The sequence below is a fragment of the Agelaius tricolor genome, unplaced genomic scaffold (assembly GCF_023055355.1).
Source record: "Agelaius tricolor isolate 1412-34295 unplaced genomic scaffold, bAgeTri1.0.p SCAF_31, whole genome shotgun sequence".
Taxonomy (NCBI): Eukaryota; Metazoa; Chordata; class Aves; order Passeriformes; family Icteridae; genus Agelaius; species Agelaius tricolor.
The window spans coordinates 3,421,703-3,444,807 of NW_027269291.1; the positions used below are offsets into that span (position 1 = coordinate 3,421,703).

General features: G+C 51.5%; 3 protein-coding genes and 3 non-coding genes across 7 annotated transcripts in view; 4 read left to right on the plus strand and 2 right to left on the minus strand.

The window, feature by feature from the left end:
* Window positions 1-4,197, minus strand: part of LASP1 (LIM and SH3 protein 1) — a 32,665-nt gene extending 28,468 nt beyond the window's left edge. Inside the window, exon 1 of one of the 2 annotated variants that reach the window (XM_071451038.1) lies at window positions 3,971-4,191. In XM_071451038.1, the coding sequence (XP_071307139.1) occupies window positions 3,971-4,039 (69 nt within the window). In that variant the 5' untranslated portion in view covers window positions 4,040-4,191. Of the gene's footprint in view, window positions 1-3,970 lie in introns of both variants that reach the window. The other variant, XM_071451037.1, reaches the window with a different exon arrangement.
* Window positions 4,198-4,440: 243 nt separating this feature from the next.
* On the plus strand, window positions 4,441-4,512 carry TRNAC-GCA (transfer RNA cysteine (anticodon GCA)). The gene has a single exon. It is a non-coding gene; the product is annotated as a tRNA-Cys (tRNA).
* A 179-nt stretch (window positions 4,513-4,691) lies between these two features.
* On the plus strand, window positions 4,692-4,763 carry TRNAC-GCA (transfer RNA cysteine (anticodon GCA)). The gene has a single exon. It is a non-coding gene; the product is annotated as a tRNA-Cys (tRNA).
* A 92-nt stretch (window positions 4,764-4,855) lies between these two features.
* On the plus strand, window positions 4,856-7,054 carry RPL23 (ribosomal protein L23). The gene is made up of 5 exons (XM_071451039.1): window positions 4,856-4,991; window positions 5,204-5,287; window positions 5,586-5,714; window positions 6,503-6,616; window positions 6,922-7,054. Exons 1-5 carry the CDS (start codon window positions 4,979-4,981, stop codon window positions 7,002-7,004), a joined length of 423 nt encoding a protein of 140 aa, XP_071307140.1. The 5' UTR covers window positions 4,856-4,978; the 3' UTR covers window positions 7,005-7,054.
* Window positions 7,055-9,752: 2,698 nt separating this feature from the next.
* Window positions 9,753-9,824, plus strand: TRNAC-GCA (transfer RNA cysteine (anticodon GCA)). The gene has a single exon. It is a non-coding gene; the product is annotated as a tRNA-Cys (tRNA).
* A 2,754-nt stretch (window positions 9,825-12,578) lies between these two features.
* Window positions 12,579-22,600, minus strand: LOC139601538 (acrosin-like). The gene is given in 6 exon segments (XM_071450665.1): window positions 12,579-13,142; window positions 15,929-16,074; window positions 18,261-18,526; window positions 21,255-21,467; window positions 22,391-22,516; window positions 22,518-22,600. Coding segments are annotated over 6 exon segments (1,398 nt in total).
* Between the last annotated feature and the right edge of the window lie 505 nt (window positions 22,601-23,105).

The window sequence follows — 23,105 nt, forward strand, 5'->3', positions numbered from 1 at the left end:
TGGAGGGGATCCCAGGTGACCCCACATCCCAGCAGGCTGGACAGGATTTTAGTTCTAAGTTTTGGAAACTCTTCTGACCAACATAACCTCAGTGGAAAATCACAGATTTAAAGGAAAACAGACCTAAAGCTTTCCAGGTTATCCAGGTGAGTGGGACAGAGGTAATCCATGCTGGGGAAATAAAGGATTCTTTAAGATTTATAATCATGGAATGGTTTGGGATGGAAGGGACCTTCAAACTCATCCAGTGCCACCCCTGCCATGGCAGGGACACCTCCCACTGTCCCAGGGTGCTCCAAGCCCTGTCCAGCCTGGCTTTGGGCACTTCCAGGGATCCAGGGGCAGCCACTGCTTCTCTTTTCCCACCAGGCAAAGCCTCTGCAAAACACCTGGGGCAAAACCCACAACATGGGAGCAAGCCCCACAACACAGGGGGGCAAACCCTATAACATGGGAGCAAACCCCACAACACAGGGGGGGCAAACCCCACACACCATGGGGAGCAAATCCCACAACCCTGAGTGGGGCAAACCCCATAACATGGGAGCAAACCCCACAGACGCCCTGAGGACAAACCCCACACCTGGGGGACAAACCCCACAACATGGGGGGCCCCAGGATTTGAGGATAACCCCCAGAGGAACCCCCTGGGCTGGAGGAGACGAGCCCAGGGTGAGGCTCAGCTCAGGGCAAGCCCAGCCCAGCCCTCGGGTGTCACTTCCCCTGCGGAAGCCAGAGCCAGCAGTGGCACTGTCCCCGTGGGGGCAGGGACAGCGATGTCCCCAAAGCCACCTGGGGCACGCCAGGGCGGTGGGGAGGTGGTGATGCTCTGGGTTTTCCATAAATCCCAAAGGGAAGCGGGGCTTCCCTGGTTCTGGAAGGAAAAGCACATCCCAGACACACCAAGGTTGGGGCTGTGCCCTCCTGGTGCCAGCACAGCCCTGCTGCCCTTCGGACCCTGCCTGGGAAAATGGGGACAGGAAAGGGACAGGGACACGAGGGGCTGGGAAAAGCAGGGACAGAGATAGGAACTCCCAACAGGGATAGAGGCAACTCCAAAGGCTGGGAAATGCAGGGACAGAAAAATTCCAAGGGCCAGGAAAAGCTGGGACAGAGGAACTCCAAGGGTCAGGAAAATCAGGAATAGAGGAATTCCAAAGGCTGGGAAATGCAGGGACAGAGGAACTCCAAGGGTCAGGAAAATCAGGAATAGAGGAATTCCAAGCAGGGACAGAGGCACTCCAAGGGTCAGAAAAAGCAGGACTAGAAGAACTCCAAGGCCTTGGGAAAAGCAGGGATAGAGGAAAATCAGGGAAAGGGAGAGGTACTCCAAGGGCCAGGGAAAGGAGGGACAGAGGAATTCCAAGGGCTGGGAAAAGCAGGAATAGAGGAACTCCAAGGCCTGGGAAAAGCATAAATAGAGGAACTCCAAGGGCCAGGGAAAGCAGGACAGAGGAATTCCAAGGGCCAGGGAAAGCAAGGACAGAGGAATTCCAAGGGCCAGGGAAAGCAGGAATAGAGGGACTCCAAGGGCCAGGGAAAGCAGGAATAGAGGGACTCCAAGGGCCAGAGGAATTCCAAGGGTCAGGAAAAGGAAGGATAGAGGAATTCCAAGGGCCAGGAAAAGGAAGGATCAAGGAATTCCAAGGGCCAGGAAAAGCAGGGACAGAGAGAGGAACTCCAAGGGCCAGGAAAAGCAGGAATAGAGGAATTCCGAGGGTCAGGAAAAGCAGAGACAGAGGAATTCCAAAGGACAGAGGAATTCCAAGCGGGGACAGGGAAAAAGCAGGGACAGAGGAACTCCAAGAGTGAGGAAAAGCAGGGACAGAGGAACTCCAAGAGTGAGGAAAAGCAGGGATACAGGAATTCCAAGGGTTAGGAAAAGCAGGGATACAGGAATTCCAAGGGTCAGGAAAAGCAGGGATACAGGCATTCCAAGCAGGGCCAGAGGCACTCCGAGGCCTGCCCAGGATTTTATGGGAACTGGGGCAGCGTTCCGGGAAAAGGGCAGCCGGAGGCGCTCCGGGGCGGGGTGAGCCGCACCACGAACCGGCCGAGCCCCGGCTCCTCGGAAGAGGAAGTGGCTGAGGAGCCCGAGGAGGACAAGATGGTGACTGCAGGCTCCTGCCGGCTCCCCACGGCTGGATCAGAGCCTCCCCTGGAGCTCACAGCTGGATCAGAGCCTCCCCTGCTCCCCACGGCTGGATCAGAGCCTCCCCTGGAGCTCACGGCTGGATCAGAGCCTCCCCTGGAGCTCAGGGAGCCCCGGCTCATCCCCTTCCCTGCCGGCAATCCTGGGATCCCCCTTCCCTCCCGGTCAGCCTCAATCCTGACATTTCCCTTCCCCTCCAGTTATCCCCAACCCCCCTTCCCTATCAAATATCCAGAATCCACAAATCTTTCCAAATATCCCCAATCTCAGCACTCCTTTTCCCTTCCAGTTACCCCCAATCCCAGCACCCCTTTCCTCTTCCTGTCAGCCCCAACCCCAACACTCCCCCTCCTTCCCAATATCCACAATCCCCAAATCTTTCCAAATATCCCCAGCCCCAGCACTCCTTTTCCCTTCCAGTTATCCCCAAACCCTTCCCTTCTAAATATCCACAACCCCCAAACCCCTTCCCTTCCAAATTTTCACAACCCCCAAACCCCTTTCCCTTTCCAAATATCCACAAATCCCAAACCCCTTTTCCCTTCTAAATATCTACAACCCCAAACCCCTTTCCCTACCAAATATCTACAATACCAAAACCCCTTTTCCTTTCCAAATATCTACAGCCCCCAAACCCTTTTCCCTTCTAAATATCCACAAATCCCAAACCCCCCCTTCCCTTCCAGTTATGCCCCAACCCCTTCTCCCTTCCTATTGTCCCCGGTCCCAACACCCAGCAGCTCCTGGAGGCTCCCAGGGCCCAGAGTCACTCACAGCCCCAAATCCCAGGATTCAGGGGTGATAGTTCAGCTCCCAGCCATTCCCAGCCTCAGGAAGAAGCATCATCCCTTAAAAATGCGAGCAACAGGGTCTGCCGGAGCTCAGGAATGCCGCTGGAGAGCGGAGTGTTCTTCCCAGTTACTTTTTTTAGTCCCTAAACTGGTTGTCCCAGAAGCCTGGGAGAGGAGGGGGAGGAGAGTAAAGGAAATCCCAGGGGAAGAGCAGAGGGAATGGAGCCCCACCATCACCTTCCTCACCTCCAGCTTCCACCAGAGCTTGGGTTTTGAGAGGAAAATACTCCAAAAAAAAATATTCCAGGTTAAGGGAGGCAGCCCCAGAGTGGAGGAACGGGATTTTGGAACAGGGAAGCAGCAACTGGGATGGAAGATTTGGAAAAAAAAAAAAAAAAAAAGAGAGAAAAAAAAAAGGGGAAAAAGCTCGATAATGGAAACCAGATGAGGTTCCCGGCTTCAGGGAAGCGTTAACTGTTGCTTTCCTTGGGCCTCCACACGGCTATGCCGCCTTTGAATGGGAAATATTCCAATAAATAGAAATATTTGCTATGGAAGGAAGAGCTGGGGATGCTGCCGGAGCCCCCAGGGCAAAGAGCCCCGACCCTGTCCCCTCCCCATGGGGACCCTCGGGACACCGAGGGCTCCGGGGACCCCCGGGACACGGCGGGGGAACGTGGAAATACCCCCGGGAAATTGGGGTGGGAAGGACCCAGATCCCCTGGAGTCCCTCCAGGAGGGGATCCAATGTGGAAATCCCCCCGGGAAAAGCGGGGTTTGGAGTGGGAACCGTGGAAATGTTGCCGGGAATAGGGCGGGGGGAGAGCCGCGTCCATAAGGAAGTGCCACCCGCGGGTGGGGGGGGAGGCTGGAATCCAACCAGAGACCCCCCAAAACAACAAAATCCCGTGGAAACCCCCCCCCGGGAATGGGGGTGAGGGGAAAAACCATCCCATGCAGAGGCGATCCTATGGGAAAAGCCCCAAATCCTTGTCCCAGTCCCCACGTGCCACCGTGCGGAGCTCACCTTATCCAAGCAGTTCACCTTCTCCGTGGGATACACGATCTTCCCGCAGCGCGCACAGTTAGGATTCATGGCGGAAAACTCGCGTGGAGGAAGGGGGAAAGAAAAAAATTAAAAAAAAAAAATTACTCCCACCCTCCTCCTCCGCCGCCTTCTTCTTCTTCCACTGAGCCGCCGCCCGCGATGTCGCGACTTTAAATAGTCGGGAAGGGGAGGAGGCGGTGGGAAAAAGGAAAGGGGAGGGACCGCGGGGGCGGGGCGCGCACCTACGCGTGCGCGCACACGTAACGCGCGTGCGAGCGGGGTGCACACCCCCAGGGAGGCAGCGCCGAGTTGAAACACCCCTAAAAAGGGCTAAAAACGGCGTAAAAACCACAAGAAATTCGCATTGAGGGCGCGGCGGGATTCGAACCAGGGACCTTCGGTTTCGCGGCGCGGGTAGAGGCAATTCCTGGGGAAGGCACGCGGCGGACGGGGGTATAGCTCAGTGGTAGAGCATTTGACTGCAGATCAAGAGGTCCCTGGTTCAAATCCGGGTGCCCCCTCAGAGAATGCTTTTACTCTTTTTACCCATTTTTTCGTTTTTTTGTCGGTATTTCCGGGGGATGGGGGGGGGTTTTGAGGCAGGCAGGTCGTATTTGTACGCACGCTCAGCTTTTGCTCCACGGGTAGAAAGGCGTGGACCAAGTGCTAAAATATTACCCAGCGAGGTGCGTACGGCAGTGGGGGTATAGCTCAGTGGCAGAGCATTTGACTGCAGATCAAGAGGTCCCCGGTTCAAATCCGGGTGCCCCCTTATTTTGCTTTATTTTTTTTCTTAATTTCTCCCATAATTCCAAGTATTCTCGCCCCAATTATCCCTGGTCGCTCATTCCGTCCCCGCCGGCCGCTCCCGGTGCTCCCGGTACCGGTGAGGGTGTCGCGGTTCCCGCCGGCGCTAGGGGGCGCCACGCGTCGAGCGAGGCGGGGCGGGCGCGTCACGTGACATCCGCCGCCTCTTCCGCCGCCAAGATGTCGAAGCGAGGTGAGGCGGGCTCCGCTCTCCGCCGCCATCCGGCTCCATCCGCCGCCATCCGGCGTCCCCGTGGCCGCCCCGGCGTAGCGGGGACCCGGGGAGAGGCGCCTGAGCCCGGGTGGGAGCGGATATCGCGGGCGATGGCACCGTCGTCCTCCCCGTGAGGCCGTGGCCGCTCCGTGAGGCGGTACCGGGCTCTTAACGCTCTTCTCGACCCGCAGGACGCGGAGGTTCGTCCGGGGCTAAGTTCCGCATCTCGCTGGGTCTCCCGGTGGGGGCCGTGATCAACTGCGCCGACAACACCGGTGAGTGCGGGGCTGGGACCGCGGGGCGGCGGGAGGGACGGCCCGGGAACCGGGGGAGGCCCTCGGGAACCGGGGGAGGCCCTCGGGAAAGGCCCCCTCAGTAATCCCGGGGTGAGGTGTTCAGTGAGTTCCCAAACCTCCGTTTTCCTTCTGGAATCTCTGGCTGGGCCCGTGGTAGTGGCAGCACTGTGGGGTGTCCCTGCAGTGGGACACGTCCCCGGTGTCCCGGGATAAGGGCGCTGCTGCTCCCCGGTATCTCCCCGGTGTCCCGGGATAACGGCGGCGCCGCTCTCCGCAGGGGCCAAGAACCTCTACATCATCTCCGTGAAGGGCATCAAGGGCCGCCTGAACCGCCTGCCGGCGGCCGGCGTGGGTGACATGGTGATGGCCACGGTGAAGAAGGGCAAGCCGGAGCTGAGGAAGAAGGGTGAGTGGCACCACTGGCGTCCCGAATTGTCGCGGGAATCGGGGACAGAGTCCCCGCAGAGCCCCCGAGTCACCCCCCCCTTCTCTAAAGCACTCGTTGGGTCCGTGCCGTGGCTCAGGGAGTTGTCGTGGAAGGGCAGAGCAAAGGCGCCGCTTTTGGGTGAAGTGGCAGCTGCTGGTGCTGTTGATTTCAATCAGCGGTGGGACACAGGGTTTGGGAATCCTGGAATGGGCTGGGTGGGATGGGACCTTCAATCCCACTTTCACTGCCCCAGGTGGCTCCAAGGCCTGGCTTTGGACACTTCCAGGGATCCAGGGGCAGCCACAGCTGCTCTGGGTAACCTGGAGGAATCCCTTCCCTAAATCCCCTCCTGAGCCCAGCTGTCCATCAGTAAAAGGAGAGTGATGTCACATGGATCCATAAAATTTAAAATTATGGAATTATTTAGTTGGGAAGGAACCTTAAATCTCATCCAGGTCCACCTCCTGCCATAGGCTTGCTCCTACTCCAGAGGACTTTTTGCTGGCTATTGTTTGTGAATTAATAATTTACTTCAAAATAAAGGTGCAAAAGTGGGAAAACCCTGGATTTTCCAAGTGTAGATGCAGCTGCAAGTATTTAATGATCAGTTTTAAGGAGACTGCTGACTATAAAGTGTAACTTTTTTTAGTAAAACACCACAAATACAAGGTGCTAAACAACCCCCACCCTGAGTCTGGGTTTGATTCCTGGGGGATCTGTGTGGAATGTGTGTTTTTCCTGAGGGCTGTGACACTTTTTCCTCCCAGTGCATCCAGCAGTGGTGATCAGGCAGCGGAAATCCTACAGGAGAAAAGATGGGGTGTTCCTGTACTTCGAGGACAACGCAGGAGTGATTGTAAATAACAAAGGGGAAATGAAAGGTGAGCCTGCCAATTGTGTCCCATGGGGAAAAAAAAAGGGAAAAAGGACTCAAGATTCCCCTCAGAGAGCAGGATTTTGGCTGGGAAATGCTGCCCTGAACCATCTGTGAGCTCTAAATCACAGAATTCCAGAATGGTTTGGTTGGAAGGGAGCTCAGAGCTCATCCCAGGGACATCTCCCACTATCCCAGGGTGCTCCAGCCTGGCCTTGGACACTTCCAGGGGCAGCCACAGCTTCTCTGGGAGTTGCATCTCAGGGATCAGGTGAGCCTCAGTGACCCTGGGGTGTTGTCCCTGTTTTCCAGGCTCAGCCATCACAGGCCCCGTGGCCAAGGAATGTGCAGATCTGTGGCCCAGGATCGCCTCCAACGCCGGGAGCATCGCCTGATCCCCACCCTGCCCCTGGCCAGGGACACAAAATAAACTCCTTGTACCAACTCCGTGGTGTTTTCATTCCAAACAGGAGCAGGGTTGTGCTGGGAGGTGATTTTATGGAGCTCCAGCTGGAAAATGGGATTGGGGGATTGAAATTCTGGTTTTCAGGCAGGTTCCTGAAGAATCCCTGGAGTGGTTTAAATTTTAGTGGGAGGGGAGCTGGGAGGGGTCTGTGCCTTTGTGCTGGAGCTCCCAGAATTGGAGAATTCCCAGAATTTTCTTCCAGAATGGGCAATTTAGCTGTTCAGAGTGAAACAGTGCCTGAGGCTGAGCTGCAGGACAGAGGGAGCTGAGGGCTGGGGACATGGGGAGGCTCTGCTGTCACCTGGGGAGTGGCTGGAGCTGAGGCCTCGGTGCCAACTGCACCTGGAGAGCCTGGGCTGAGCCCGGGGTCACTGGGAACCGTCAGGAACAGAGTGGGAAGGGAAGAGCTTGGGCTGTTTGTGGTGGTCCTGGAGCAAAAGGAGGAATGGTTTGGGTGGGAGCTGGGATTTCCTGGTCCAGAGGATGGGGGAAGCTCATCCCTGATCCCACAGGTGCCAGTGGGGTGGCTTTGGGACTCTGGTTTGGGGGCCCCAGTGCATGGAATGCCTGCCCTGGCCCCAAATCATGGGGCTGGAAAAGGGGGCAATTCCCACCTCCAGCTGTTCCCTGCTGCACTTCTGGAGATTCCTGATGATTCTGGGTCATTCCCGATGATTTTGTGCCATTCCCAATGATTTTGTGCTATTCCCAACATTCCTGTGCCACCCATGATGTTCCTGTGCTGCTCCCGGTGCCTTTTGTGCCATTCCCGACATTCCTGTGCCATTCCCGATGTTCCTGTGCCATCCCTGATTCCTTTTGTGCCATTCCCGATGTTCCTGTGCCATCCCCGATTCCTTTCGTGCTATTCCCTATGCCTTTTGTGACATTCCTGACATTCCTGTGCCATTCCCGATGATTTTGTGCCACTACTGATGATTCTGTGCCATCCCTAATTCCATTTGTGCCACTCCAAACGTTTCTGTGCCATTCCTGATATTCCTGTGCCGCTCCCGATGCCTTTTGTGCCATTCCTGATGATTTTGTGCCATTCCTTATGCCTCCTCTGCCATTCCCAATAATTTTGTGCCACTCCAAACGTTTCTGTGCCATTCCCAATAATTTTGTGCCACTCCAAACGTTTCTGTGCCATTCCCGATGTTCCTGTGCCGCTCCCGATGCCTTTTGTGCCATTCCTTATGCCTTTTGTGCTATTCCCGATAATTTTGTGCCATTCCCGATGTTCCTGTGCCATCCCCGATGCCTTTTTTGCCATTCCCGACGTTCCTGTGCCACTCCCGGCGTTTCCACTCCGCGGTCACTGCGGGAAGGCAGCGACACCTCCTGGATTGGGCAGCACCATCCCAGGGAAGGCTGCACAAATCCCCGCTTTGGGCGGGGTTTTTAAACCTCTCTGACCATTCCTGGCTATTCCTGGATATTCCTGGATATTCCTGGCTGTCCCAGAGCCGGGTGCGGGCAGCAGGAGCAAACCTGGCCAAGGATTTGCACATGCCGGGGGTCACTGCCTCTGTTCTCCACGGGGTTTTGGAGCAGGTGAGCACACGTGGAGCCCTGGAAGGGCCCAGCACTGCTCTGGGGGTGATCCCAACACCCCAAACCTGCAGCTGGAGGGGGTTTCTGTCTTCCCAAGCAGTGACCGTCATCCAGAGGTGCAGGTGATGCATCAGGTTTTAATTTTTATATTTTTTTTTAGGTTCTGTGCTGCTTTAGTGGGCGGGTCTGGGCTTCACATCAGGGGATGGTGAGCTCTGTGCACAGAGCAGGGAGACAAAACAATTCCTGCTCCAGCTGGGCACCAAGGACAAATGATCCAAATCTCAGCCCAAGAGCACAAACACCGTGGGCTGAAGAGAGAAAAACAAGAAGGATGGGCTGGAATTGGACAATGAACTCCAATATGCAAATGGAGTAAAACTTATAAAAGTGAGAGACCCCATGACCAGTGGGGCATTTTGTGACCACTTTGGTTCCTTTTGGATTAATTCTGTGACCATTTTGGGTTCATTTTGTGACCATTTTGGTTCACTTGGGGTTTAGCCCTGGCTGAGCTCTTGTGCTGCCCAAGGTGGATCCATGGAGGAGATGCTTTGAATAAATCCCTTTATTCTGCTTTACTCTAATCCCTTTATTCTGCTTTATTCTGGCCTCACTTCTAGCTGAGCCTTCTCAAGGCATCACAGGGACCTGCTCCATGTAAGGAACCACCCCAAATAAAACCCCGATAAATCTGCTCTTGTGGGTCAGCTTTAACATTCCTGCTTTTTGAAGGATTTCTCCACGGCTTCCAGAGTTGGATGAAACATTTTGGGAGGGATTTTTGGTGTTGCAGTAATTCCTGAGCCAGGCTGGGCACACCCTGTGTGACCAAACAGAGCCTGTGGTGACATTTTGAAGTCAGTGCTGGAAAAGTTCCTCTCCTTTGGCCACATTTGGGGCTTTTTAGAGGGAATCAGGTGGGAATTCAGTACCTGCCTTAGCAGGAGTGTGGTGAGAGCCCTGGTGTGAGGGCAGTGAGGGAGGGCTGGGTGTGCCAGGCAGGGCTGGGAGTGGCTGGTGTGTGACAGCCATCCCTGGAATGTGACAGAGCCACGTCAGTGACCACAAGGAGCCTCACCTGGCCACAAGGAGCCTCACCTGGTTACTATGCTCAGGTGGGGGTATAGCTCAGGGGTAGAGCATTTGACTGCAGATCAAGAGGTCCCCGGTTCAAATCCGGGTGCCCCCTCCCTTTTATGTCTTTTTATCCCCAAAAATGTGGTCCGGAGCCCAGAATTCCCAGGTTTTCCCCCCAAGCTGTGTGCAGGCCCCGTGCTGATTCCCAGCAGAGCAGCAGCAGGGGGAGTTGGTGAGGAGAGGGAGGAGGATTTTGGGAGGATGTGGATTTTGTCCTGGGATTAATTAGCAGAACTTTGTTGGGATCAGGAGCAGGGAATTCCTGCTGGGAATGCCCATGGGAAGCAGGGGGCGTAGCTCGGGGGGAGAGGAGAGCATTTGCAGAGCAAGAATTCCCTGATTCACCTCCAGGTGCCTCCTCTTTTCTCCTCCTTTTCCTCTTCCACCAGCCTTCCTTCTGCCCAAATCCTTCAGGGGAAGGTTGGGAAGCTGCTGTGGGATGTGGGAGATTGTGCTGGGCAGGGAATGTGGGGTGGGAGCACCAAGGCCTGGAAAAGCACAGGGGGTGGGCACTGGGTGAGGAACCACTCACAGGAACTCCTCAGGGGAAATCTGGGCCTGCCTGAGCCTCCCCTGGGCTGAATTCTCTGTATGGAGAAATTCTGGGAATGACGGGGAAAACTGAACTTGGATCCGGGCTGGAATCCGGAATGGGGGAAAACCGGGACTGGATCCGGGCTGGAATCCGGAATGGGGGAAAACCGGGACTGGATTTGGGCTGGAATCTGGAATGGGGGAAAACCGGGACTGGATCTGGGATTTGGAATCCGGAATGGGGGAAAACCAGGACTGGATCTAGGATTTGGAATCTGGAATGGGGGAAACCGGGAGTCTTTAAAAAGTCCTCAACATACCCTCAAAAGTCCTAAAAAAGCCCCAAGAAGACCTTAAGAAACCCTAAATAATTCTAAAATGAATTAAAAAAAGCCCTTGAAGTACCCTGAAAAAAAAAAATCTTTTAATAGTACCCTAAACATTCCCAGAAAACTCCTAAATCCTACAAAAAAACCCTAAAATATCCTTTAAAAGCCCTGATCAAAACCTAAAAAAACCAGTTCAGCCTCCAAACCCTTCCTGTCACTCTCTAGCCCACAGAGGGCGTCATCCCTACCTTTTGGAGGGGGTCTTGTCCTACTGGGAGGGTTTTGGGGCTGTCCCACCATTAGGGTCATTGCCTTCACCTGCTGGAAGAGATTTTGGGGCTGTCCCACCATTAGGGTCATTGCCTCACCTGCTGGAAGGGATTTTGGGGTTGTTCCAACATTAGGGTCATTGCCTCACCTGCTGGAAGGGATTTTGGGGCTGTCCCACCATTAGGGTCATTGTCTCACCTGCTGGAAGGGATTTTGGGGCTGTCCCACCATTAGGGTCCTTGTCTCACCTGCTGGAAGGGATTTTGGGGCTGTTCCACCATTAGGGTCATTGCCTCACCTGCTGGAAGGGATTTTGGGGCTGTCCCACCATTAGGGTCATTGCCTGCACCTGCTGGAAGGGATTTTGGGGCTGTCCCACCATTAGGGTCATTGTCTCACCTGCTGGGAAGGTTTTGGGGCTGTTCCAACATTAGGGTCATTGCCTGCACCCACTGGAAGGGATTTGGGGGTTGTTCCAACATTAGGGTCATTGCCTGCACCTGCTGGAAGGGATTTTGGGGCTGCTCCACCATTAGGGTCATTGCCTGCACCTGCTGGAAGGGATTTTGGGGCTGTTCCACCATTAGGGTCATTGCCTCACCTGCTGGGAGGGATTTTGGGGCTGTCTCACCATTAGGGTCCTTGTCTCACCTGCTGGGAGGGTTTTGGGGCTGTCTCACCATTAGGGTCATTGCCTGCACCCACTGGAAGGGATTTTGGGGCTGTTCCACCATTAGGGTCATTGCCTCACCTGCTGGAAGGGATTTTGGGGCTGTTCCACCATTAGGGTCATTGCCTCACCTGCTGGAAGGGATTTTGGGGCTGTCCCACCATTAGGGTCCTTGTCTCACCTGCTGGAAGGGATTTTGGGGCTGTTCCACCATTAGGGTCATTGCCTCACCTGCTGGAAGGGCTGGGGAGGAGTGAAGGGCAGGTGAAGGGTGGAAATGTGGGTACAGTAAAGGGGTGAAAGGGGAGCCATGGTAGAAGAGGAGTGAGGGGAGGAGGTGAGGGTTAGGAGAGGGAAGCCCATATCTAGGGTGCCAAAGCAGCAGCAAAAAACCCCTATAGTTCCCCTGGTAGGGTAAAGTGGCTCCTGCAAACAGACATCAGGACCCTGGCCTGGTGAGTTTTCTCTGCCAGGGAAAAGGGCTGAGGTTGGTGTTTGGGGGTCTGTGGTTGGCTGGCTCCTGAAATTCCGCAGTGCTCAGGATGCTTCCAGACCCAAGCTGGCACCAGTGCCAACTCAGGCTGCTTTGACTGTGCTAAGTGGCCACATCTCCTGACTCATGACAGAGCCCAGTTTCAAGTCCCACACCCAGGGATGATGCCCCTGATGGGCAGCATAAAACAATGTTCCCAACTACTGTCCCCAGGAGCTGTAGCCCCTGTGACCTGTGCTCCCTTCTCCCATCACACCTCTGTTTTGCTGGTGCCTGGCTTGGGACTCCTTGTCTTGCACAGGAGACTGGACTGGACTGCACACACGTGCTAACAGTGGCTATAGGCAACTTTATTTCCACAACTAAATCAATTTCAGCATTTGTGTGCATGCAGAGGAGGAAGATGGGCAGGAGAGGGGACACCTTTGACCCTGAGGCTGCCTTTGGATCAGCAGGCACTGGCCCAGTGTGAAGTGGTCATGGTCCACTGCAGCCTACACTGGATCTTCTTCATCCTGCTGCTTCTGTCCTGTTCCCCATGAGGCTCTGCAGCATCTGGTGCACCTGGGTTAAGAATTGCTGCAGAATCTCGTACGGATGCGGAGTGGGAAAGAGAGGTTGTGTTGGCATTGGCTCCTCAGAGGAATTTGAGGTCCAGGCTACCTCTGGCATGGCTGCTTCAGTTGGCTGCTGAGTGCTGGCTGTAGTAGAGCAGCCTGCCTCTGTGGGTGTTGGCGTTGGCTCCTCAGAAGGGGTTGAGCTGAAGGTTGGCTCAGGCGTTGGAGCCTCTGTTTCAGCTGGCTGTGGACACAGAGTGGGACTAGAGCAGCCTGATTCTGTGGGTGTTGGCTCTGGCTGCTCAAGAGGGGTTGAGATGCAGGGTGGCTCAGTGGCTGTTGCAGGTGGGCACGCGCCCATCTGGATCAGGATCCAGTTGTAGAAGTACTGAGTGGAGGTGTAGACTCCCAGATGTTTGGCTTTTTTCGCACAGCCTTTTCCCCAGCTGGTCACTCCCACCAGCCAGAAGTAGCTGGCACGGTTATCTTTGCACACCAGAGGCCCTCCACTGTCACCCTGCAACACAGGAAGGAGGATTAGGGTGCTGTTGGGTGGCTGCTCTTCTAAGAGCCTAAATGAGGGATGCAGGACTTGAGGTGGCTCTTCAAAATGCAGTTTATTGCATACAAAATGCAGTTTATTGCATACAAAATGCAGTTTATTGTATACAAAATGTAGTTTATTCCATCCAAGAGGTTACAGCAGCGCAGGGTCGTGGGTGACAGAGCTGTGCCCACAGCTGTCAGCTCCAGCTAGGCCTGGAGACCCTTTGGCTTTGGTTACACTGCATTCTATACTTTTCTTTTGCTTACAATGCATTCTATACTTTTCTTTTGGTCACAATGCATTCTATACTTTTCTTTTGGTTACAATGCATTATTTACTTTTCTTTGCTGAGCATCTTCATACAGTAGAACCAATCTATACCTTAACTATTATCCATAGCCCATCATAACTACTGTAATTACCATATTCATGGTACTGTTCTCCAATCACTAAAAGTCAGTACATCACAGTTTAAGCCAGAAGTTGTTTTTCAGTTTTTGTGCAGTGGAAAATTCTGAGACCTTTTTTCTACTTGCAACTTTGCTGACTTGTTTGCCTGTGCTATCTTTGTGCTTGGTAAAAACATCTTCTTGTTTGGGGTGGGTTTATCCTTTGCTGTAAGCCATAAAAACCCCTTCTAACCAACACACCCTTTGCCTCCTTGGTTATCCAGTGAGACTGGCTCAGCAATTCTTTTCTTCTCTATCAAAACTTGCTTCCCTCTCTATTCCTTCATCAGACTCTACATTCCAAAATCTTTCTGCTAAGCATCTGTGAGACTTCCTTGTCAAACTTTCATCCTTCCCAACATGCTCTCAGCACCAGAGGCTTGCTTTTCTCTTGCAGCCCCTGCCCCAGCTGTGTTCACGACACAAAAAGGCTCTGCTCAGGTGCTGGAGTCTCCAGAACTCCAGGAGTCTCCAGAACCTCAGCTGGGATCAGGGTGGGTGTGTGTGAGGGCCCCTCTTGTGTCTGCACGGTGATCCTGGATGAGCAGAGCATGGATAATCCAGGATCTGCACCTCTGTGCTGCTGAGAGCTCTGGATGGGCTCTCTGGGCAGAGGGGCAGGCCTGGGGAACACGAGCCCTTGGCAAGGAAACTCCAGCAGAGGAGGAAAAGTGATTTTCCAGGCACAGCCCATGGTGCCAGGTACCTTTAGTGCTGGGGGCTGGCGCCCAGTGCTGGTGAGCAGGAACACAATCACAGAATGATTCTGTGCAGGTGCTTTTATGGAGAGCTCTGGGTGCCAGGGCCACAGACCCAAATCTGACCCGCCACGGGTTTGGGATGAACGTGTTTTATATTCTATCATTATATAACTACATCTTAATTATTAAACTTACATTGTTCTATTGATATCACAAAATCACAATACAATGTTCTATTACATTGTTCTATACATTGATTTCATCCAAGCATGGGTTTCTTGTGATCCCCCTCAAACCCTTGAACATAGTTTCTCATGATTAAACAATAATTATATCTAATTACTAAGCAATCATCACATCTAACAATTATATAATTTATCGTACACTGACTACACAGGTGCAGTTTCACATGATCTAGCAAATACAAGGCCTAACATTAACATTTTCCTTTAACATTTTCCTAACCTTTAACATTTTCCCAGGGCCTACTAGGCCTAGCTTTCTTTCTAACTCTCTGAATTTTCTGTGATTTTAAAATCTTTTACTGTCACTGTGTAAAATGCCAAACGCTTATTTTTAGAATTTTAAAAGTTTAATAGTAATAAAATGGTTATAAAAATAGTAATATAATTAGAGTAATAAAAATTTGAACAATTGAGATTAGGACAATACAAGACAATTAAAAAAAAAGTGTTACAGACAGTCTGGGTACCTCTTTCTGGGCATAGTAAGTCCAAAAAAGGACCCATGTTAACAGAGGATTAAAAGCTTAAAAGCAATAACCTGTTGTGTATTCATACACCTCATACATGATGCATAAATTCTGTTAAAACACAGGATTCTGTCTGGTCATCATCAACTTCTTCCTCTGAACCCTAAGGTGTCTCCAGTGTTGAGTGAGGCGGGAAGTTCATTTCTGCTGATAATGGAGCAATAAATCCTTTATTTGAAAGATTCAGGTGTCCTATGGCTGCTATCTGGTGTGAGTACCTCATTCCTTTCTTTAAAAAAATATCCCACATACACAGTTTCTATTTTAACATTATATCATAACCTAAAACTGTATTTAACACTCTACTTACAAAAATTAATACAGCATCACTTTCTAACACAAGACATATAATATTTGAATATTTGCCAAAAGCCAATCATAAAATACACATTTTTCACACATATTCATACACCTCATACATGATGCATAAATTCTATTAAAACACAGGATTCTGCCTGGTCAGTGTCACCTTCTTCCTTTGAATCCTAACAGCGTCTTCAGAGCTGAGCAAGGCAGGAAGAAGTTAATTTCTTCTGATAAGGGAGGAATAAATTCTCTTTCTTTGAAAGATTCAGGTGTCCTGTGGCTGCTATCTGGTGTGAGTACCTCATTCCTCTCTTAAAAAAAATATCCCACACACACAGTTTCCATTTTACCATTATGTTATAACCTAAAACTATAATTAACACGCTACTTGAGAAAATTAATACAGCAATATATAATTAATACAAAAAATTAATACAGCTTTCTAACATAACACACAGAATATTCATTTTAATATTTGCAAAAATCATAAAATACACATTTTTCACCAACAAAAAAGTGAAGTCCTACCTGGCAGGTGTCCATGGCACCCCGGGGGTAGCCAGCACACAGGTTGTGGGTGTGGATGGCCCCGGCGTACCAGCGGCTGCTGTTGACCAGCCGGACATCCAGGAGCCGGACCTTGGCTTCCTGCAGGACATCACTGGCACCCTGAGCTGGGAGCACAGCAAGGAATGAGCACCCAGCAGCTCCCTGCCACCTCCACGCCCTTGTCTGCAGTGAAGGCATTCCCCTTTGGTGCTGGCTGGGGGCTGTACACAACGTGCAAATGTACACAATGTACACAATGCACAAATGTACACAATGTACACAATGTGCACAATGTGCAAATGTGCACAATGTACAAATGTACACAGTGTACAAATGTACAAAAGGTACAAATATACACAATGTGCAAATGTACGCAATGTGCAAATGTACACCATATACAAATGTACACAATGTGCACAATGTACAAATGCGCACAATGTGCAAATGTGCACAATGTGCAAATATACACAATGTACAAATGTACACCATGTACACAATGTACAAATGTGCACAATGTACAAATGCATACAAGGTAGACAATGTACAAATGCGCACAATGTACAAATGCGCACAATGTACAAATGTACACCATGTGCAAATGTACACCATGTGCAAATGTACACAAGGTACACAATGTACACAATGTACAAATGTACACAACATACAAATGCACACAATGCACACCATGTACACCATGTACAAATGTACAAATGCACACAATGTGCACATGTACACAATGTACACAATGTGCAAATGTACACAATGTACAAATCATGAACGGGACAGGACTGCTGTGGAACGTGCCTGGAGCTGTTGTATTTTCCAGCATCAGTCTCAATACATGGTTATGACAATGGGAAGATGCCAGCAGCTCACATCCCAGGCAGCAGACTAAGAACTTAATGTTACAACTCACTTTATAAGTTTTTGGACTGATCACACAAAGCAAAAGCACATTGACAGTAGTTCTATCCAACCACTATAAGCACAGGTACCTGTGGTTAAAACAATGCTTGCTTATTTTGAATACAATACCTGCTTGTAAGCTTTAAAACACAATGCACAGAGCTCCATTATTAAGCTTCAAACTTCTTAATATCTTGCTAGATAAACTTTTCTGTAGCTTGGAGAGTTATTCTAGACAAGCGTTAATACACAGCTCATTGTTCTATTTGTCCTTGCTTTTCTACAGTTTAAATAATTTTTCTGCTGACCTATCTCATGGCTGCTGCTTAGCTCTACTCACAGTTCTACTGCCTCTGAAGCCTGCCTTTTGCAGCTTTCCCAAAACCCTCTGATTTTGTGGATTCCCACACCCAGGGCTTGGCTTTGCCTCTGGAGCAGCTGTTGAAGGGCTGTACCCTATAGGAATGTGCCCCATGTTGATGGAGTGACAAAACTCTCCTTTGTCTCCTTAAAAAGGAAATAAGCCCAGAAGTTTCTCTCCTCAATTAGGTGAAAAGACACCTCATAGGACCTGGGGGACTTCACCTCAAACTGAAGGACAGCCAATTGACAGGAGCCAAGAAGTCCCACCTAAATAATTCACTAGAAAAAGAAGAGAACCAAGGAACTAAATTGCTTTTGTGAGGTGTTTTACCAACAGCAAGAACCTCTTGCACCTGGATCAGTTTTTCTCTGCTGAGAGTTTTGTTATTTTGCCTTTTATTAAACCTTTTTGTTTCCAACACTACCACAGAAGCCATCCTGCTGATTTTATGCCTCCAAAGATAGCTGAGCTATCTTGGGTGTGAAATAGATCTCCAAGAGCTTATGAGACCTGGTGTTGGAAAGGCATCTTGTGCTGTTCTTGTGAGCCAGCAAAGGCTTCCTGAAGATAAGGAAAGCCCCTTATCTCTCCTGAGGAAGACACCAAGGCTGTCACCATGGAGAAGTGATGAAGGATAGAATGTTGAGATACAGACTTTGGCTGGCTCACAGAATGACATGGCTCCTTGTTCACCTACTGAGAACTGTGTTTCTTTCTTATGACTACTGGGCAGTGAACGTGTCTGCTAAGTAAATGTAAATATCTTGAAAAACTATAAAAGTAACATGTTGCTATAATAAATCCCTCTTACACACCTTTCTGATGGGGGTCTTGGTGTCTGATGGGGGTCTTGGTGTCACGCTCTATAGCAACAACCTGGCTCAAGGAGAATCACATTTCACTGCCCTTTCTGCCCTTGGGGAGCAGGCCAGGCACTCCTCTCCAGAGGCATACATCCTACAGCCTGACTCTGGTCTCTGCTGTCTGGATTCCTCCCAGGGCGTGCCCAGCTCACCCTCAGGTCCCTTTTTGGCAGCTCACCTTTAGCACTGGCAGAACTCCAGCCAGCAATGTAGCAGGTTTTCAGCTCCGACACCGTGAGCGAGGCGTTGGGCACGCAGGCGAGCTGCACGTAGTCGCTGCACTCCACGGGCTGGTCCAGCTCCAGCAGGGCGATGTCATTCTGCTGGGAGTCAGCCGTGTACTCCTGGTGGGCCAGCAGCCTCTTGACGTGGCGCACCTGAGCCTCGGGGCCCAGGTGGCTCAGCTGGGTGGCCCCGATCAGCACGCGCCACTTGGTGACGTTCCTGCAGGGCAGAGACGGGGCTGAGAGGGAGCAGAGCCGGGTGCTGGTGGTGCCTTGGGATTTGAGCTTTGGTGTTTTCCATCTGTGACCGTGTTTGGAGGGGTCTTAGGATGAGGGAAGAGACGAGGATCTGACTCCATGTTTCAGAAGGCTTGATTTATTATTTTATGCTATATATTCTATTAAAACTATACTGAAAGAATAGAAGGAAGGATTTTGTGGGAATCTACAAAATTAGGGGGTTTTGGGAAAGCTGCAAGATGCAAGCATCAGATACAGCAGAACTGTGAGTAGAGCTAAAGCAGCAGACCAAAAAACTTCATGTTACAACTCACTTTATAAGCTTCTTGACCAATCACACAAAGCAAAAGCACATTGACAGTGGTTCTATCCAATCACCATAAGCACACGTGCCTTTAGTTACAACAATGCTTGCTTATTTCAAATACAATACCCACTTGTAAGCCTTAAAACACAATGCACAGAGCTCCATTATTAAGCTTTAACTTTCTTAATATCTTGCTAGATAAACTTTCTGCAGCTTAGAGAGCTATTCAGACAAGCGTTAATACATAGACCATTGTTCGTTTTGCTCTTGCTTTTCTACAGTTTAAATATTTCTTCTGCTGGCCTATCTCATGGCTGCTTCTTTAGCTCTACTCACAGTTTTGCTGTATCTGAGGTCTGCCTTTTGCAGCTTTCCCAAAACCCTCCAATTTTGTGGATTCCCACAATTCCCCCTCTCTGTTCACCCAAAAAGAAACCTTCATAATCGTGTCGTTTATTACTTGCGTTTCATAGGAATGATAACAAAGGCTTGTGTCTCAGATAGAGTCCGAGCCAGCTGACTGTGATTGGCCATTAATTAGAAACAACCACATGAGGCCAATCCCAGATGCACCTGTTGCATTCCACAGCAGCAGATAACCATTGGTTACATTTTGTTCCTGAGGCCTCTCAGCTTCTCAGGAGGAAAAAATCCTAAGGAAAGGATTTTTCATAAAAGATGTCTGTGACATTCATCTATTTGTAATCCTGCATGTAATAGATGATGTGTGTAAATTCGTGCTGAGGCTACAGTAATCTCACCTGATGAAAGTCCTGGCATACCAAAGGAGAGTTCTGGTGTTAGGAAAATTAATCCACAAACACCAGATGTTTATGTCCAAAAAGGAGACAGAGGAGTCCTTTTGCTTTATTCCAATAAACGGAGAGGCCATGGGGCATTCCCCTGGGATCTCTCAAGTTTTTGGAGGATGCAGCCTCCTTTTTATCCCAATTTCCATTCTCTCTTTCCCCATTGGCTGAGGTACTTGAGAAGTACAGACTCCCCAGTATGCCTGATACTAAAGATTTCCCTCTAATGTATAACCCTCCCTTTTAAATTTTAATTCTTATGGAATTTGGGGTTTTTCTTCCCCATTAGCTGAGGTACTTGAGAGGTACAGACTTCCCGATATGCTTGATACCAAAGCTTGATTGATATGCTTGATTTCCCTCTAATGTATAATATAATGAGGGGACTTTGTCTGCCCAAAAAAAGTACCTGAAGTCCCTTCAATAAATAGAACCACTTTTTATCCCTTGTCTGGCCTGTTTTTAGGTAGTCCCAAAGGGCATCACTGTGGTAGCTCAGCACTTTCCTGCCTTCTGAGCAGGGAAGGAGTGTGACTGCCCTAGCACGCCTTAGGCTCCAGGAATGCCACTCTGGAGGCTCCTGGGCAGCAGTGGCACCAGCCCAACCTTCTGATGGGCTCTGCAGTGCCAAGGCACTGGGCACACTGCAAGGAAACAGCAGGGGAGCAGGATGTGGTGCTGCAGGCCGGGCAACTCTTTGTGTGCTGAGGACACCCTCATTCCTTCCTTGCTCCTTGTTGCGTTGTGATTTCAGGGTTTACCTCGGAACCTCGGGTCCCTGCCCTGATCATTCCCTCACAGGTGTGTCAGTCACCTCTCCTTCCCCTCCCAGCACTGTCTGTCAGTCCTGGCATTCCAGAAGGGCATCGAGTGATTGGGCAGATCCAAAGGATGCCCTCTACCCCTGGGGGCCCTGGGCCATCCAGGTGTCCTTTGTCCCTTTGTCCCTCCCCTCCTGTCCCTGCTTGGTGGCTCCCTACCCCTTCCCTGCCCCTCTCCCCAGGCTAAAGGAGCAGCAACCACGGGCTCAGGGAGTTCTGTTGGAGCTGGTGCTGCATTCAGAGGCCTGAGGGCCAGAATAAAGCTCTGGATCCAAACCTTCCCTCAGAACCGACTCCTTTCCTTCACCATCACCTCAAAGCTTCTCTGCCAGAGGTAACCCCAAGGAGCAGCCCCTGTTATGGGGGAAGCTCCATCCCACCACCACCAGAGCTCCTGCAGGCCTGGACTTGTCCCCATGTGCCCAACTGCAGCACCCAGGCAGGCAAAAGTGTCTGTGGGGTGAAAACACCACACACCCAGCCAGCCAAAAGTGTCTGTGGGGTGAAACACCACACACCCAGGCAGCCAAAAGTGTCTGTGGGGTGAAACACCACACACCCAGGCAGCCCAAAGTGTCTGTGGGGTGAAACACCACACACCCAGCCAGCCAAAAGTGTCTGTGGGGTGAAACAACACACACCCAGCAGCCAAAAGCGTCTCTGGGGTGAAAACACCGCAGTGCTGCTATTTGGTTCAGCACCAAGGGCCAGACAAGCTCAGGCACGTCCTGTCCAGCAATACTGGTAATTATTCCAATATCTCCTCCTTACCTGGCCTGGAGGAAGCAGTGGGCTGCTGTGAGGACCCACTGTGGGCTGATGAGGGACCCTCCACACGTGTGGCCGCTGCCATCTTTCCTGGGGTCCTGGATGCTGACAATCCAGGGCCAGGCCCCCGGCAGGGCACCTGTGCCAGCCATGATTCTGTAGTCAGCAGCTATGGAGTTGTAGTCAGAAGCCATGGGCCGCTGCCCACAGGTCCCTCTGGAAGGACAAAGTCATTAGGGTGATCAAGTTCTGGAATGTTCTGCCCGGGGAGGTGATGGAGTCACCGTCCCTGGGTGTGTTTAACACAAGCCTGGATGTGGCTCTGGGTGCCAGGGTTTGGTTGAGGTGTCAGGGAATGGGTTGGACTCGATGGTCTTGAAGGTCTCTTCCAATCCTGTGATTCTGTGATTTCCCCCAGCTCTGCTGGGTGCCATCCCTGGGGGTGTTTAACAAAGCCTGGATGTGGCTCTGGGTGCCAGGGTTTATTGAGGGGCTGGGGCTGGGTTGGACTCGATGATCTTGGAGGTCTCTTCCAGCCTGGTCATTCTGTTCTGTTCTTTGTGCTCACACCATTCCCATGAGGTCATTTCCTCTGCAGGGCTCAGCAGTGACACCAGGACAAGAGGACACAGCCTCCAGCTGTGCCAGGGGGAGTTTAGGCTGGGCATGAGGAAAAAATCCTTCACAGAAAGAGGGAGTGGGCACTGGAATGTGCTGCCAGGGAGGTGGGCACTGCCCTGAGGTGTTTAAACAAGGCTGGGTTGGCTCTGGGTGCCAGGGTTGAGGTGTTGGGGCTGGGTTGGACTCGATGATCTTGAAGGTCTTTTCCAACCTGGTCATTCTGTGAATTCTGGGAATTTTGGGACTGGGGAGATGGTGGAGTCACCATCCCTGGGTGTGTTTAACAAAGCCTGGATGTGGCTCTGGGTGCCAGGGTTTGGTTGAGGTATCAGGGAATGAACTCAATGATCTTGAAGGTCTCTTCCAACCCAGTGATTCTGTGAATTTTGTGTTATTCTGTGATTACTGCCCTGCCCAGCAGCTGCTGCTGCTCCTGTTGGCTCCTTCTGCCCCCTCCCACGTGGGGTTTGGGGTGTGACAATGAGGGACAAGCCCCCTCCCAGAGCCTGGGGCCGTACCTGCAGTTGTCCCAGGTGCCATGTGCAGGTGTGTACACAGCCAGGAGGATGAGGAGGTACAGCAGGCTCATCACTGCCAGCTGAAAGAAACAAAATCTTGTCTCTTCCAGGGCAGCCTCTGAGCCGAGTGCCCGCAGCAGCTGCACTGCCCCTGGCACCTGCAGCCCTGGGGCTGATGTCACAGACTGGGTGGTTCCAGGTTCTGGGCATGGCGGCCTCAGAGGGCAGGGAAGGGCCACAGCCTCAGAGGAACACAAGATGGTTTGGGCTGGGAGGGACCTCAAAGGTTGTGCAAGGAAAAAGGGGTCCCGTGCCTGCAAAATGAGATCATGGGCAGAAAAATCTGGCATGAAGGGAGAGTCACTCCAAAGGCTCTCCCCAATGGAGCAGGGGGACACCCAGGTTCACCAAAAGGAGAAGAGGGACACATGGGTTCCTCAAAGAGAGCAGGGGGACACCCAGGTTCACCAAAAGGAGAAGAGGGACACATGGGTTCCTCAAAGAGAGCAGGGGGACACCCAGGTTCACCAAAAGGAGAAGAGGGACACATGGGTTCCTCAAAGAGAGCAGGGGGACACCCAGGTTGCCCTGAAGGAACAGAGGGACACTCAGGTACCCAAAAAGGAGCAGGGGCACACCCAGGTTCCCCTGAGGGAGCAGAGGGACACCCAGGTTCCTCAAAGAGAGCAGGGGGACACCCAGGTTCCCCTGAAAA

Bases quoted from the DNA above. Each gene is read 5' to 3' on its own strand.
- RPL23 (XM_071451039.1), top strand. The intron at 5,288-5,585 runs GTGAGTGCGGGG...CGCTCTCCGCAG, and splicing joins CAACTGCGCCGACAACACCG to GGGCCAAGAACCTCTACATC. The intron at 6,617-6,921 runs GTGAGCCTGCCA...CCTGTTTTCCAG, and splicing joins TAACAAAGGGGAAATGAAAG to GCTCAGCCATCACAGGCCCC.